Source organism: Mustela nivalis, assembly GCF_964662115.1.
Source record: "Mustela nivalis genome assembly, chromosome: 10".
NCBI lineage: Eukaryota > Metazoa > Chordata > Mammalia > Carnivora > Mustelidae > Mustela > Mustela nivalis.
Window position 1 is genome coordinate 3,661,220 of NC_139029.1, and position 15,606 is coordinate 3,676,825.

At 64.0% G+C, this 15,606-nt stretch overlaps 1 protein-coding gene across 8 annotated transcripts in view; it reads left to right on the top strand.

Moving 5' to 3' along the window:
• The window catches only part of ESPN (espin), a 31,374-nt gene that overhangs the window by 13,181 nt on the left and 2,587 nt on the right, over positions 1–15,606 (top strand). For 2 of the 8 annotated variants that reach the window (XM_082686791.1, XM_082686793.1), the window contains exons 5-13: positions 40–171; positions 3,469–3,670; positions 4,660–4,931; positions 7,536–7,697; positions 7,788–8,001; positions 9,380–9,406; positions 10,499–10,644; positions 10,728–10,991; positions 15,487–15,566. In XM_082686791.1, the coding sequence (XP_082542917.1) occupies positions 40–171; positions 3,469–3,670; positions 4,660–4,931; positions 7,536–7,697; positions 7,788–8,001; positions 9,380–9,406; positions 10,499–10,644; positions 10,728–10,991; positions 15,487–15,566 (1,499 nt within the window). Of the gene's footprint in view, positions 1–39; positions 172–2,679; positions 2,786–3,468; positions 3,671–4,659; positions 4,932–6,645; positions 7,025–7,535; positions 8,002–9,379; positions 9,407–10,498; positions 10,645–10,727; positions 10,992–12,741; positions 14,980–15,486; positions 15,567–15,606 lie in introns of those variants that run through there. The other 6 variants (XM_082686787.1, XM_082686789.1, XM_082686788.1 and 3 more) reach the window with 6 other exon arrangements.

Genomic DNA, 15,606 nt, shown 5'->3' on the forward strand with positions numbered 1-15,606 from the left:
GCGAGGGGGCGGGGGTCCTCAGTACGTGGCGCCTCGCAGTGCTGCCAGATCCTGGTAGTGAACGGCGCGGCGCTGGACGTCCGCGACCGCGACGGATATACGGCCGCCGAGCTCTCGGACTACAATGGCCATAGCCGTTGCACCCGCTACCTGCGCACCGTGGAGAACCTGGTATGACCCCGAGCCCCTGGTTAGCTCGTCCCCCTCCCCATCCCCGCCTCCCCCCAGGGGCAGGTGTTCTTACCCCTTTAACACGGAGGAAGCTGAGTTTCGGAGACATGAAGCCCTGTCCGAGGTCACACAATGAAGAAGTGCCCCAGACCATCACCCTGTCTCCGCCCACAACCACTGACCATGGAGGGGCGAGGGGGTGTAGGAGAAAAGGTCAGGGGGAGGAGGACCAGCATCATCCTGGTAGGGAGGATGGCGCCGAGAAATCACAAGACACACCTGCCGATGGGAATAGTCGAGTTCATTCACCTGCCCACAACCCACACTAGTAGCTCATTTAACTGTCCACTGCCTCTGAGGTAGGTGGTGGTAATGCCCCCGGTTCATCCAAGGTCACACAGCTACATTGTATGTTCCCTCACTTCATGGCTACCTCATAACTGGAAACTTGTGTGACTTTTTAAAAATTATTTTATCATGGCTGCACAGCGTGAAGTCGCCTCCTGGGACTTGAGCTCAGGTGTGGTTGGCTCCGAGTCCAGGGCCCTGCCTTTTCTGATGTAATGCCCGCTTTGGGGCAGGAGGGAAGACAGAGGGCAGGTCTCACAGGGGCCTTCCGAAGGACCAGCCCCAGGGGGCAGCGTGGCCAGAAGAGGCCTGGGAAATGGGAAGGGTCGGGGAGAAGGTGGGATGGCCTCTTGCCCGCAGCACTGTGTCTGCCCCTTCTGCAGGCGCGGGGAGGGGAGCACCCTGGTTCTGGGTGCCTCAGAGCACAGCAAGGCCCAGGGGTCAGAGACGGCAGCTGGACCCAAGGAAGAATTTTCCCCCCAAAAGGCCACCCAGAGAGACTAACAGTCCAACAGATAATGAGTGCCCTGTCAGTAGGGTATATACCAACACGGGTGGATGCTGTGAAGGGCATTTCTGCACCACAGGTCCTTCCTTCCCACTGAGGGAGCAGTCTGAGAGTGGGATGGGGGGGCACAAAGCCCCAGCCCCTGCTGCCCCCCCTTTTTTAAAGGTTTTATTTATTTATTTGACAGAGATCACAAGTAGGCAGAGAGGCAGGCAGAGAGAGGGGGGAAGCAGGCTCCCCGCTGAGCAGAGAGCCTGATGCGGGACTGGATCCCAGGACCCTGGGATCATGACCTGAGCCGAAGGCAGAGGCTTTAACCCACTGAGCCACCCAGGCACCCCCTCTTCCAGCCCCTCTTTTTTTTTTTTTTAAAGATTTTATTTATTTATCAGAGAGAGAGCGAGCGAGCACAGGCAGACAGAATGGCAGACAGAGGCAGAGGGAGAAGCAGGCTCCCTGCTGAGCAAGGAGCCCGATGTGGGACTCGATCCCATGACCTGAGCCGAAGGCAGCTGCTTAACCAACTGGGCCACCCAGGCGTCCCTCTTCCAGCCCCTCTTAACAGCAGCTCCAGCCAAGAGAAACATGACTGCCTGAATTCTGACTCTGGCAGGCACCCTGCCCAGTGCTCTATGGTCTGATCTCAGTCTCTGCTGGAAATTAATACTACTAGTTCACATTTACTGGCTACCATACCCTGGCACTGCACTAACTTTGAAAATCTTTGTTTATACCCTCACAAGGCAAAAAGTACTGATATCAGGGCGCCTGGGTGGCTCAGTGGGTTAAAGCCTCTCTCTGCCTTTGGCTCAGGTCATGATCCCGGGATCCTGGGATCGAGCCCCACGTCGGGCTCTCTGCTCCGCGGGGAGCCGGCTTCCTCCTCTCTCTGTGTGCCTCTCTGCCTACTTGTGATTTCTGTCTGCCAAATAAATAAATTAAATCTTAAAAAAAAAACAAAAGTACTGTTATCCCCATTTACAGATAAAGAAACTCAGGGAAACTCAGGGGCGCCTGAGCAGCTCAGTTAGTGAAGCATCTGACTCTTGATTTCGGCTCAGGTCATGATCTCAGGGTCATGAGATCGAGCCCCTCGTGGGACTCTGCACTGGGTGTGGAGCTTCTTGAAATTCTCCCTCTCCTGCCTCCATCCCACACCCCCACAGGCTCTCTCTCTTTAGGTACAGCAAGGATAAGTGACTTGCCCAAGGTCATGTAGCTAGTAAGTGGGAGAAGTGAAATTTGAAGCGGACATTCCAGGCCGCAGAGCCTGTGCCCCTAACCTCTGCTATCCATGGGGTCAGGGCTGGGTACCCCCAGTGCCCACTGCTGTCAGCTGTCAGTCACAAAGAGAGGCTTTTCAGCTGCCCACCCCCACCCCGTCTAGCCCAGCCCCTGTGCTTTCCCTTGGCTCCTGGAATGGACAGCAGGGCCTGCCCCGCCCCTCTGACCTGGGTGGGGGATGGGAGCCCTTGGTCCCCTCACGCAGACAGGCCCAGCTACAGCAGTGGAGGATCCAAACTGTGCAGGATGTTGGCCCAGAAAAGGCAAACACTCCCACAGAGCCCCTAATTACAGGGCCAATGAGCATGGCTGCCGAGCTGTTACCTGGTGCTAGGCTTGCCTCCCATTCCCGGGGGGCCTGTGACACTTCTCAGGCCGGGAGGGGGCCCCAGGCAGGGAGGAGCAGACTTGGGCAGGAGGCAGCCAACGGAGCCAGCGAGCAGGCTTGCCGGCAGCAAGGCCAGCATGGGCAACGTAAGCAGGACCCCTACCCCATCCCGCTCCCATGCAGGGAGGGTCAAGCCTGTGGGCAGGGACACAGGCAGTGGTGGGGACAGCAGGCTTCCAGTCTGAGCTTGGGCTGCCCACCAGACTCAGCTGGGCTGCCCCAGACACCCCCCGGCTTTCAACGGCTCCACCGGGGGATCCAGGCTGGGCTGGTATTGGGATTTGCCCCAGTAGAACAAGGAGAGACAAGGGCTGCTGGCCAGGTAATGGGAAATTAGTCTTTCCTGCAAATTGTGGGGGCCCTGCATGCCTCCCCTGCCCCCTGGCAGCTGTGACACCTGAGCCCTTCCCACAGATACACTGGAGCCCAGTTCCTCTAATGAGGAAGGAGAAGGCTGGTGCCATGGCAGTCTTCCCCTTGGGGTCCAGGCCGAGGCCCCCTCTTCTGACAGTCTCTCAACCCCCCTGAGCAAGGAATGGCTGGGGTGGGCGTTTCCCAGAAACCTGTGGTCCTGCTGCCAGGGGGCCGGGCTTGGGCCTGAATCTTCCCCTGGGAAGAACCCAGGAGACATTCTCAGAAAGGGAGGAAGCCCAGAAAGGGAAGCGGCCGGGCCCAGGTCGCACCGCAAGGACTAGCCCCAGCAGGACCCTGGCCTGGAGCGCCCTGGTCTCCAGGTCAGGCTGTCCTCCCTGGCTCCCTTCCCATTCAGAGTGTGGAGCACCGTGTCCTGTCCCGGGATCCGTCTGCTGAGCTGGAGGCCAAGCAGCCCGACTCTGGCATGTCTTCGCCCAATACCACCATGTCCGTCCAGCCGCTGAACCCTGACCTCAGCTCGCCCACCAGCACCCTCTCCAACTACGACTCCTGCTCCTCCAGCCACTCCAGCATCAAGGACCAGCGCCCCCCACGCCGTGAGTGAGCCGGCTTGGGACGAGGGAGGAGGGAGCAAGGACTGGGACTGGCCTCTGGGCACTGAGGGCCGGCCTCGGCCCACTCTGCCTCCAGCGCTGGAGGCTGCCCAGGTCTCTGGGAGGGGGGGCTCATGCTTGTGGTGAGGGGACAGCTGTGCTTGTGTGTGCCCATCACAAACACACCTGTATCTCCACAAGGACTGTTCCCCAGACGGAACCCCCATGCACCCCACAAAAGCTTCATTATCCTCACTCACACGCACAGTGTTCCCCAGACTTTATGCACACCTGGTCACACTCAAGTGTACACACTTGTACGTGTGTATGCACAATATACAGATGGGAACACATGCGCACATGTAACAGCCCCATGCAGATGCACGTGCACACCTGTGCTATGGCCCAGACACACGGCCTCCATCTCCATACTCCAGACGTGCGCACCCATGCAAACACACGCAGACACACCCCACGTCCACAGCCCGTTGCAAACCCCTTTGTACGACGAGGAAACTGTGTGGACTCACAAACAGGGACCACACCCTGAGCCTGGGTGGCCACCTGCCGGTGAGAGCTGCCCCAAGCCACTGGGTGGCAGCCTGCAGAGCTGGTGGGGTGCCTGGTAATCTGGGCCGTGGCCATCCATGCTGCCACCACCCCACCCTGCCGGGTCTGACCGCAGGAGCTGCCCCTTCACCCTCCAGGTGGCTGAGCCCCCCTGGCATGCTCTGGCATCAAAAGCCCTCTAGGGCCTCCCCTCCAAACTTGAGTGCATGGTCTTTCCCCAACACATGCATCGCCAGAGCAGGGGAGGGGAGGGGAGGGCAAGATGGGCCGTGCCTTGCCTGGGCCCGCAGCGGAGCCGTACCGGGCTGTGTCCCTAAGCCCACCTGGTCCCTTGGTGAGTCGCTTCTGGGTGGAAGAGGGTCTCAGTCCTGGGGGACAGCCTCCCTGCAATCTCCCACACCCAGTCTTCCCTCCCTCCCTAGGGCTTCCCAGCTCAAGAGCTGCAGACATACAAAAGTACATAGACAAGCTGAGCCCACAGCTGGGCCGGCCCCGGGGCAAGACGGAGAGAACCACACCACTGCCACCACCGCCCAGCTTCCCTCCGCCGCCCCCGCCCCCGAACACCCAACTGCCCCCACCCCCACCAGGCTACCCAGCTCCCCAGCCCCCCGCGGGACCACAGGCTGCTGACATCTACCTGCAGACCAAGAGCAAACTCCGCCACGTGGAGACAGAGGCCCTCAAGAAGGAGGTAGTGAACCTTCCCCCACCTGCCTGCCTCCTAGCCCAGGGACTGGGCGGATAGGCCGCCCCCGAGGCCAGGGGACCAGCTCTTGGGCACAGGGTCGGGGGGCCTTGGGCCAGTGTGGCAGATTCAAGAGTCAAAGCTCCCGGCCAGCCCCATGGGGCACTAGGGCTGGGTCCTGGGGACAGGCAGATGAGTAAGACAGAGCCACTACCCTCTCAGGAGCTGGGACTGGGTGAAGGAACGTATCATCAGACAGTTGGGCCTCTCAGGGAACTGGAGTGCAGAGCGCAGAGAACTGGCAGAGACTATGGACAGACTGCCTCCTCACAGCCCTACCCATGCCCATAGCCCCAGGCTCAGGTGGAGAATGGCTCCCAAGGGGGTGTCTGGCGGGGAGTGGGGAGAGACACAGGTGGCATGGCTGTGAAGTGCCCCAGAGGCAGGGACAGAGAGCACTAGCAGGACTCCGCCCTCACAGGGGGCTGAGGGAGGGTGAAACTGCAGTTGGCTCCCTAGTTTGGGGCTTGGAGTGCCCAGGTTGGCGGGAAGGCCAGTCCTGGGATGGGGGCCATGGGGGCATGTCCAGTGCGGGCACACTGAATGTGAGCTGTCCTGGATGTTAGGGCCTCTGGGGCCCTGGCTGAGGCTCTGGAGCCAGAGGGCTGGTCTGGGTAACTGAGAGTCCCGGCCTGGAAGCCCCATAGGGAGTCCTGGGGTCCTGGCTAGTCTGGGAGGTGGGGGACAACTGAGACTCCAGGTGGCTGAATATGGGGTAGAGGACCCTGCGGGTCCCGTGAGAGCCCTGACCTGCAGTTCTCGCTCAAGCCCAAGGCAAGCCATTCCAGAGGCAAGACGAGGAACCAATTTGCCCACAGGTGACCCAGGTCACAAGGCCACTGGGTTGGGGAGGGGAAGGACAGCCTCCACAGAGACTCCACCCTGCCCTCACTGCCATCCTGGACTAAGCTCCCAGTCGGGTCCCCTTTCATCTCTGTGAGGTGGAGAGAGCCCAGGAGAGGACTGCAGGGGCCTCAGGGCCAGCCGACTGTCCCTGCTGGCGGCTTTGTGAGCCCTGCCCAAAGCCACAGGACAGGTGGCCCAGCCTGCACCCCCTCCACTCCCTTGAGCAACAGGATTTCGAGGTCCCGTGTTCCTACCCGGTGTGTGCGTGCGGGGCTGCAGGCGACCAGCAGCTCCACAAAGAGCCCTTTGTGTGTCCGCTGCTCCTCGCCCCCTGCCTCCGCCCCCTGGGCCTGGCCGTTGCCTGACCGCGTCCAGAGCAGGGTCGTGGCATCCGGGCCTTGGGCTGCTGGGGGCGCCGAGGGGGGCGGACTGGCCCAGAAAACAAATCCTGTGGTGTCGGGTTTCCTGCAACAAGAGCCGGTTTGGGTGGGGTGTGGAGGTCCGGGCCACCACGGGGACGCACGGGGGGGGGGGGGCGTGGAACAGGGGACACCCCCCACACGGTGACTCGGCCTTTGGCCCTGCCGGCTCATGTCCTTTTCGCTGGGCTGGGCTTAGTGGGGGGCCAGCTGCGACGGGGCGGGCCACCGCGCGGTCATCTGAGCCCGCCTTGCCGCCCCTGAAACCCGAGGCTTAGGCGCGGGTGTCGGTGTCGCTTACGCGGATGTCGATGGTTTCCAGATGCGGGAGGGGAAGGGCGGGGGCGTGACCCAGGACCCAGGGGTACCAAACGTGGGGGGCTCCGCTGCTCGTGGTCAGGCCTGCGTTCTGCCCACGGGGTTTGGAAGGGATCGGTTGGGAGAGGAGATGGAGGCCGGGTCGCCCAGCACCTCGCGGAGGGAGAAAGGCACAGGGGGCGGGGCCACATCTGGCTCGCGGGACCCGTAAGAAGCGGGGGCGGGTTGCTGCGATGCAGCTGGAGCCCCCGTGGCGTCCCCTATTTCTGGGAGTGGGTAGGCCCGGGATTGGCGGGCCCTGGGTGATGTCAGGCCGGCGGCGCTCATAGGCGCTCTTAGGCGCGGGCGGGCAAGGGCTGGGCTGTAACCCGAGAGGAAGGATCAGGTAGCGCAGGTGTCGGGTCCATGCCGCCCCCGCCGCCAGGTGCACAGCGGGGGCCACCGGCACAGGCGCAGGTAGGAGCAGCCCCGGGGCCGGGCGGCTGAGAGCCCTGGGCAAGCAGGAGCCTAACAGGACAAGGGATCTGAGGCGGGCTCCCTCGCCGGGGTCCCCGAAAGAGCATTCGGCAGAGCCGTGGGGACGCGCGGGACGGTCGGGTGGCCGGGAGTCGGGTGAGGCTGAGGCCTTAGCGCTGGCTAAACTGCGAGCTGCCCCTTCTCCGGCTCCCCCTGGCGACTGGGCTGGGTCAACCCGCCCCTGGTCCCGCCCCTTCTAGCCTCCGTGGGGGCCCTGGTGGCCCTTGGCCCGCGCCCAGAACCCCTCCCTCTAGGGCCGACCGAGCCTGCCCTTCCCCGGGACCCTCGCCCCATCTCCGCTCTGAGAACAGGCGGGACTGGGGAGCCGGCTGGCTGCACCCTTGGACGGCCGCTGGCCGGGAGCCTCGGGAATGGGAAGAGCTGCGGGGGCGGGGCGTGGGAGGCCGCGGGGACCCGAGCCTGAAGCCCCCGCACCGCTGTCTTCCCGCAGCTGGGCTCCCGCGACGGCCACAACGGGCTGAGGAGGCAGGACTCCGGCCGCAAGCCCCGCGCCTTCAGCAAGCAGCCCAGCACGGGGGACTACTACCGGCAGCTGGGCCGCTGCCCCGGGGAGCCGCCGGCCGCGGGCCCGGGCATGGCGCACAGCGAGGAGGTGCGTGCCTGCCCGCCCGCGCCCGCCGGCCGCCCGGGCCCCGGCCCGGCCTCCCGCTCCTCACTCGCGAGCCCCTCCGCTCCCCCGCAGGCGGCGCTGCTCCCCGGGAACCACGTGCACAACGGCTGCGCCGCGGACCCCAAGGCGTCCAGGGAGCTGCCCCCGCCGCCGCCGCCCCCGCCCCCGCCGCCGCCGCCGCCGCCCCTGCCGGAAGCCCTGAGCTCGCTGCCGCCGGCTCCACCTCTGCCCTTCGAGGGCGCTGGCCCTGGTTGCGGGCAGCGTCGCTCCTCCTCGTCCACTGGCAGTGAGTAGGGGCGGGTTGAGGGGTGGGGGGCGGCGCTAGCCCTGAAGGGGAGGGAAGCCTAGACGTCGCTCCCGTCCGGTCGGGCTGCCACGGCCCGGTCCCGGCTGCCACTGCCCTAGCGCTTACTCCCTTCCTGCTGGTTCTGCCTGCCGCAGCCCCTGGCCCAAGGAGGACCCCGAGGGAAGGCTCTGAGCGGCATTAGTGTGAGCCCAGCCAAGTCCCCTTCCCTCTCTGGGCCCACGTCCCATCCGGCAGCGAAGGCCTCCAGCTCTGGTGGCTGGTGTTTCCAAGGAGCAGGTGTTAATGGGAACTGGGAGAAGAGCTAGTTTCAGGGAGGCCAGGCTGAGGGCCAAGCTTCTTCCTGCCCCACATCTATCCTCATCCCTCTTCTGCTTGCCTTTGTTTTGCTCTTCCGAGCTAGCTACGGCGGAGCTCTCCCCACATGCTTCAGGGACACTTCCCAGTCAGACCCCCCCAGAGGCCCCAAGCCAGCTAGGACCTGCTCTGGGGACAAGGCCAGTGACCCATCACGCCCTGCCCTTTCCCTCCTGATGACCACTCCCCCACTTGGCAGCCCCACATCCTTTGTAAGGTGTAGGCTGGTGACCAGGATTCCTGAGCTTCTCTTCTGTAACATGGGCCAGACTCCTGCCTGCCAAGGCTCGTGTAAGGCCCAGGAGGTGGTGCCCCGGGGACCTACGCTCCCACCTGAGCCTGAGGGGAGGGGTTTGCCCAGCCACCCACTGCAGGGACCATGTTTAGTGACACCAACCAAAGTTTCATCTCCTTAACTAAAAGTGCAAGGGTATGACGGAGTCCAGAGTAAGAGGAGCTTGGGCTCCCTAGGGCACCTGTGGAGCCTCAGCCCCTGCAGCCCAGAGCCCATGGTAGCATGGTCACCCCCACCAGGGCCTCCAGAATGGCCCCCCAGCTCTGGGGTGAGCTTGTTCCATCTGGAGCAAGGCTGAGGCTAGGAACAGAAGCAAAGCAGACTCTGGGCTTCTCAAGACAACGCTTCTCAGCAGAACCTGGGCTGGGTGCCCTATCCCAACCCAATGCCAAGATTGAGGCCCTGGCTGGGGTGGGGGGGTCAGGGCCAGTGGCAGCTCTACCCAATCCCCAGGGACCAGTAAGAGCCAGAACTGGGTGGACCACCCTCGTGGAGCCCCAGAGCAGCCTGAGCCAAGTCAGATGAGCTGGAAAATTCCTTCTGTCCTCTCCCCCTCCTCTGTGCATCTCCCTCCCATGTTTCTGCCCTCCCCTCTCTTGCTGTCTCTTCCCCCCCCCCCCCCCCCGCTGTCCTAGCCTCACCCGGCCCCTTCCCCCTCCCTCTCTCCTAACTTTGCTGTCACTTCTCTCCTCTCCTCTCGGTCCCTAGAAGTGAGAATCCTGAGGCTCAGGAAGAGTGAGTAGCTGTGTTGCATGTGTGGCTCCTGGCTGAGGTGTGGGGTGGGGAACAAGGCATGCTCAGGGAAATCAAGGCCGAAGGACAGGGCAGGGCCAGGGGCCAGCAGGCCGGGGGTCTTCTGCACTACAACCACTCTCCTACCTGCACCTCACCCGCGTGCACACCCACGAGTTCTGTCCGGGGCTTTCAGTTTTGCCTAAATAAATGGGCCTGTTGCCAGTGCCCACCTGGCACCTTTTCCTTTTACCCTTCCTGCTACTCGGTCAGGGATCCCTAGCCCTGGGGGAACCAAAGAGTCCCCTGCTGGCTTGTTTTGTTGCCCTCACCCAGCCCTCACCCCTCCTCGGTCTCTAAAGACAGCCCTTCCCAAACCCCAGTCACCTCCGCTGGCCTTGTCAGAAAATGCAAACTCCGTGCACTGGATATTTGCATGTTTTTCACCTGGCTCTTTTTCCTGGGTGTTTTCACCCCATATCCTTAGTAAGAGCTCCTCTCTACTAGGTCTCCCCGAGCTGAGCAGCGCTTTGCCATAAGTGCGCTACGGGCTTGCAACCAGCGTGTCCGTGTGTGTCTGTCTATGGGTATGGTGGGGGGGAGGGACCGGTTGGGTTCCGACATTCAGAGTTCCAAAGAGTCTATATGGCCATGGAGGCCCTGGGTGATTCAGTCCAAGGGTCACTGAGCTTCGCTGATTCAGAGAGGGCTGGAGGGAGACTCCACCCCAGCAGGGCCGAGCCAGGGAACCCAGGACAAAGGTCGGGTGGCTTTGCCCCCACGTAGTGTCTTGAAGCTGGTCAGTCAGTGTCCTGGGCGGAGACATTCACTGAGTCCCCGGGGCAGTCCAAGAGCCAGCATGTACTCCCGGGGGCCTCCAGGCGGGGCCCCCATGCCCTGTGAGTAGGGCCGGGAGGATGGTGGGGCCCCCTGAGCTAGGAGCAGGAACCTCCCTCTGGGGGTCTGCGGGAGCCTCCCAGGGGCCCCGCCCTTCCTGATTAGGGAAGGGGGCAGCAGAGGGGCAGATGGGGGGCCTTAGCGATGCAAGCCCCAGCCCCAGCGCCAGCCAGCACCTCCTCTCCTGCCTTCGTGTAGGCACCAAGTCTTTCAACATGATGTCCCCGACGGGTGACAACTCCGAGCTACTGGCTGAGATCAAGGCGGGCAAGAGTCTGAAGCCAACACCGCAGAGCAAGGGACTGACCACGGTGTTCTCGGGCAGCGGGCAGCCGATCTCCCAGGTAGACGGCGCGCCTGGCCCTCCCGTCCCGGCTCCCCTCGTCCCTGCCCGCCAGGCCCTCAGTGTCGCTGCTTCTCCCTGCAGTCCGACTCGCCGCTGCCTCCCGCGTCGCCGGCGCCTTTACGGGCCCGCAGCCCCACCCCGCCCGCCGCGGGGCCCCAGCCTCTGCTCAACGGCAGCGTGGCGCCGGCACCGCCCGCCACCCCGGCGCCCGGCGTGCAGCTCGACGTGGAGGCGCTCATCCCCACGCACGACGAGCAGGGCCGGCCCATCCCGGAGTGGAAGCGGCAGGTGATGGTGCGGAAACTGCAGCTGAAGATGCAGGAGGAGGAGGAGCAGAGACGGAAGGTGGGCGGGGCGGGGCTGCCTGAAGTCCCGAGGGTCTGCCCCTGGGCCTCCGCCCATCCCCCACATCCGCCCACGGCAGGCGGGTCCCTTCCACCCCGGGCGGCTCCCACTACCTTTGGGGGGGAAAAGCAGGGTTGGACGACCTCCCTGACCTGGGCTGTCCCCAGTTTCCACCCCTACCCCCACCTCCAGCAGCCCTTCTAGTGAGATGGCAAAGTTCATCAAACTCTAATGTGCTTCAGGCTGCCTGGAATCTCGTAAAAACTCTGATTCTGGCTCAGGAACTCTGGGCGGGGCTGAGCTTCTGTTTTTCTGGGAAGCTCCTGGGAGAAGTTTTGCATCCTGGTCCAGGGACCACACTCCTCCAGGAGCCCGCAGGGACTTTTGGTTGCCGTCAGCCTGGCCTGGGCCCTTTCCCTGCACTGCCACTTTCTAGGCACCAGTTCTGAGCCTCATCTAGCCCAGGATATTTTCTTCTCTGTTAGATGATTGGTCATGACTGGTTGGTAGGATGGTTTGCCATCGACCTGCTCAACACACGTTTCCTGAGTGCTGTGTATATGACACACACTGTGGGAGCCTCTAGGGGTTCACGACGAACATATCAGGGCCTTTTCGAGGTGGCCGCGAGGGCAGCAGGGGTGCCAGGGGGTCAACCAGCAAGCAAACACAGCACCTTAATAGAGCCGTAAGTGCCCCCAAGAATAAAAAACAAAGTCACGTGAGAGCCTGAGTGGGCAGGGAGGCCAGTCGCTGGGCTGTTGCAGCGCACTGTGACGGGGCATGCAGAGGACTGAGACGGCCCTAAACCCACCATCCTCTTTGGGCTGGAGGCAGCGTTAGGGAAGAAGGAAGTGATGTCCATGGTGGACTTGGGAGATGAGCACGAGGTTGACTGGGAACAGAGCGGGCCAAAGAGCAAGCAGGCTCTGAGCCTGTCTAGGAGAGGGCTGGAACTGGAGAGGCCAGTGCGGATCAGATCACCAAGGCCTGGCCTTGAAGAAAATGGACTTTCTCCTGCAGCAGTCGGCAACCTGGGAGAGGGGTTACGTGGGGGAAGCGGCCTCATCCCATTTGTCTGTGGGGAAGGGATTGTAGTGAGTCAGGATGAACCACCAGGAAGACAGCACCCCCTCTCCCCGCCCCCAGGGCTGGAGAAGCCCTCACTCAAGTGAGGAATGAACAAAACTGTTGGAAGCTCCTGGCGCGCCTGACCCCATCAATTTATTATTATTCCTGTTGCCGGGACTAGGGGCTGAAGCTACAGCCTGGCCACGGGCTCCGCAAACACGCCAGCAGAGCGCACAGGGAGGGCTTGGGCTACAGAGGGCGCTGAGAAGGGGTCCTCCGTTTGGGTGAGGCCTCGCCAGGTCGCAGACCTGAGGCGGGGTGGGGGAGGGCCACCGGGCGTCGCGGCTTCAACGCCTTTTGCATGTTCCTTCGGTGGTGTAATGAGCAACCCAGCCGAGTGTGGAGACGCCGTCCGCGCCCTGGCTCTGCAGCAGCGCCCGACGACCCCGCCAGCGACCAAAGAGGACACTGCCCGGCGCCCGGAGTAGCGGCCTGGGCCGAAGCCTCGTCCCAGTGTAGTGACCTGCCGGCCAGCCGGGCTCGGCCCATCCCCGCCAGCACAGCCCCGCGGAGCCATTACACCACCCGGGACATGCAAATGGCGCCCCCAGCGGCCGCTGCGGGAACCGGGCCAGAGGGAGACGCGCCTCCCTCCCCTCTCTTGTCTTCCCCGCCTTAGCTGACCGCCGCCAGCTCGTGCTGCTACCCCCGCGAGGGCTGGAGGTACTCCAGCGCGCACAACGCCATCCTCGGGCCCTTCGGCGAGCTCATGACCGAAGCCGACATCCTCCGCATCGAGCAGCAAATCGAGAACCTGCAGGTGCTGCACAAGGCGCAGAAGCTGGAGGCGCGCCTGGAGCAGCTGGAGCTGGAGCTGGAGCAGCTGCTGCCCATCTCGGCCGCCCTTTCGGCGCCGCGCTTCACCGTCGACCCGCGCCGCATGCACGGCCGCGCCGCCAGCCTGCCCGCCTGGTGCAGCAAGATCTCCACGCTGCTCAAGAGCATGGCCACGCTGCTGGCCGCGCTGGGCGGCCGGCCCGCGCACTTGGCCGAGCTGCTGGCCGCCGACACGGGCCAGCCGCTGGCCCCGCTGCCCGACGCACCCTGGCGGCCGGGCCCGCTCTGCCTGGGCCGCTCGCACTCGCTGAGCTGGTGCCGCGAGGCCGTGGCGCGCGAGATCTTGGAGTGCGGCGTCTCGGTGCAGCACCTCCGCGCCGTCTACGAGCTGCGCGCCCAGGGCTCGGCGCCCGCGCGCGACTCGCGCCACAAGCCCTCGCTCCCCGCCGGCGCCTCCGGCCGAGAGCCCATCCTCGAGGAGGACTACGTGGCGGCCAGCGCCGGGGAGCCGGACCCCCCCGCCGCCAACGGCTTGCCGGCCGCCGGGGACTCCCTGGGCGCCCTGGGCCCGCCGGACGCTCCCGGCCACCAGGCAGCGATGCCCGAGCCCGAGCCCGAGCCGCCCGCGCGCCGGCCGCCGCTGGCCCCCGAGCTGCGCGGCGTCCAGGACTACATAGATATGCGCAAGGAGCGCATCGTCTACCTCTTCCTGGAGCACTGGCGCAAGTGGACCTTCCGCGGCCCCGGGCGTCACGCCCAGGCGCGCCTACGCAGACTGCTGCCCCGCGTGGTGGCCGCCGGCGCGCGCCCGGCCCCGGACGCCGCCGACGCCCCCCAGCCACCGGCCGCCGAGGGCCCCGACGGACGGCTGCTGCGCCTGCTCAAGCAGCGGCAGGTGGTGGGCAAGCTGCTGGGCCACTGGCGGAGCCTGCTGCGGCAGGTGCCTGCCCGCCCGCCGGGCTCGGGCCTGGCGCACGGCCTGTACTGGCCTGAGCACTTCCTGCCGCCCCTCGACGGCGGCGCGCCCCGGCGCTACGACAGCCTCACGCTCGACCTCTTCATGCTCGGCTACTTCCAGCTGCTCGAGATGGGCCTGAGCCGTGAGGAGCGCAAGTTCCGCCACCTGCTGTGCTACGAGATGTTTGACCGGCTGGGCAGCCACCCGTGGGAGCTCATCCGCCTCTTCCACCGCGTGGTGCTCGAGGAGGTGGAGGCTGGTCGGCGCAGCTGGAGCGACGGCTTTGAGGACCTCAGGCGCCAGTTCTTTGGAGACAGCCCAGAGGCCGAGCCAGCCCAGGAAGATGAGGAGGCCCAGAAGGAGCAAGAAGAGGAGAAAAGAGAAGAGGAGGAGGAGAGGGAGCCGGTGGAAAAGATGGCTTCGGCTCAGACGGTGGACTGGCCAGAGGGGCAGCCCGAAGCCCCAGCTCCTGCGCCGCAGCCCCCCACCCCACCCCCGCCGGCTGCACCGCCCCCCACATGGGACCCTCCTGGTTCCGAAGCCCCCGCGGAAGATCCCCTGGAGCTGGTGTCTGAGATGGGCGAGTTCAGCAACGAGGACATCTGCCGCTACATCGATCGCAGCTTCTCCTTCTGGAAAGAGAAGGAGGCAGAGCTCTTTGATATCTGAGCAGAATTTGGAATTTCCCCTCAAGCACCTTAACCAGGGCCTGGATGCCTGTCTGATGCCCTCTGGAGGCCAAAAGTCGGCAGGAAGAACCCAGAAGCCAGCATGGTGGCTTTGGAGAACCCAGAGTGCCCAGGAGGACCAGGCTGCCGCAGCCTTTGAAACCCCAGCATGGCCAGATGTGGGGCGGTGGCCAGAACGGGCAGGGCGGGGCACAGGGCAAACCCGGTGTTCCCCTCTGGCCCTACAGTCTTGCCTGGCTCTGTGTTGGAGCCAGGTGGAAGAAGCCGCCCCCTGAGGGACCGTGGGTCCCCCTTGGGGCAGTGGGGCTCTCCTCTCTCTGGTTTTCCACTGAATTCACAGCTACTTCTTTGAGGTCATGGAGCGACGTGTGTAGTGTTCCGTGTGACATGTTCTCCTGTGTAAACACCCAAGTAATAAAACTCTTTGCTGTGAGCCGCCTGTGTTGGATGCCCGCCCCCACTCCTGCCAGGTCACTGCCACCACACAGTTATGGAGTAGCGTCTGCTCCCTTGGGAATAGGATACATGTGGGGCAGAAGGTTCTTCACGCTGGAGGCCAGCCTGAGCCTCTCTGAGCTGGCTGGGTCTGTGGGGGCCCAACTCGGGGTCTGCCCAGAGAGTCGGGTCAGGGGCCTGGGGTCATCTGTCAGCCTGCCCCAGTGGGGAGGAAGCTCATTCTCTGCTCCTCTCCCACACCTTAGCTCTGACCTCTCTGGTGCCACCTTTAGGATACGGGGCCTGAGTTACAAGGAGGCAGAGCCTAGGAGATTCCCTTTAAGGGGATTGTGGCCAGGCACCTTCATCAATGTGCCCTGTAGGAGGACACCTCTAGCCCACTGTCCCTGACTGGTGCACATGCCCCCGGGTTGGGCGTGCACCCCCCTCTGATCCCCTACCTCCTCGCCCATGCTGGTCCTAAAGCTCTGTGCTTGTGTTTCAGGAGGAAGAGGAGGAGGCCCGGCTGGCCGGCATGCCTGCCTGGAGGCGAGACCTCCTGCGGAAGAAGCTAGAAGAGGAGAGGTGAGCTGGGGAACCGGAAGCATCAGGGCTTGGTAGGATG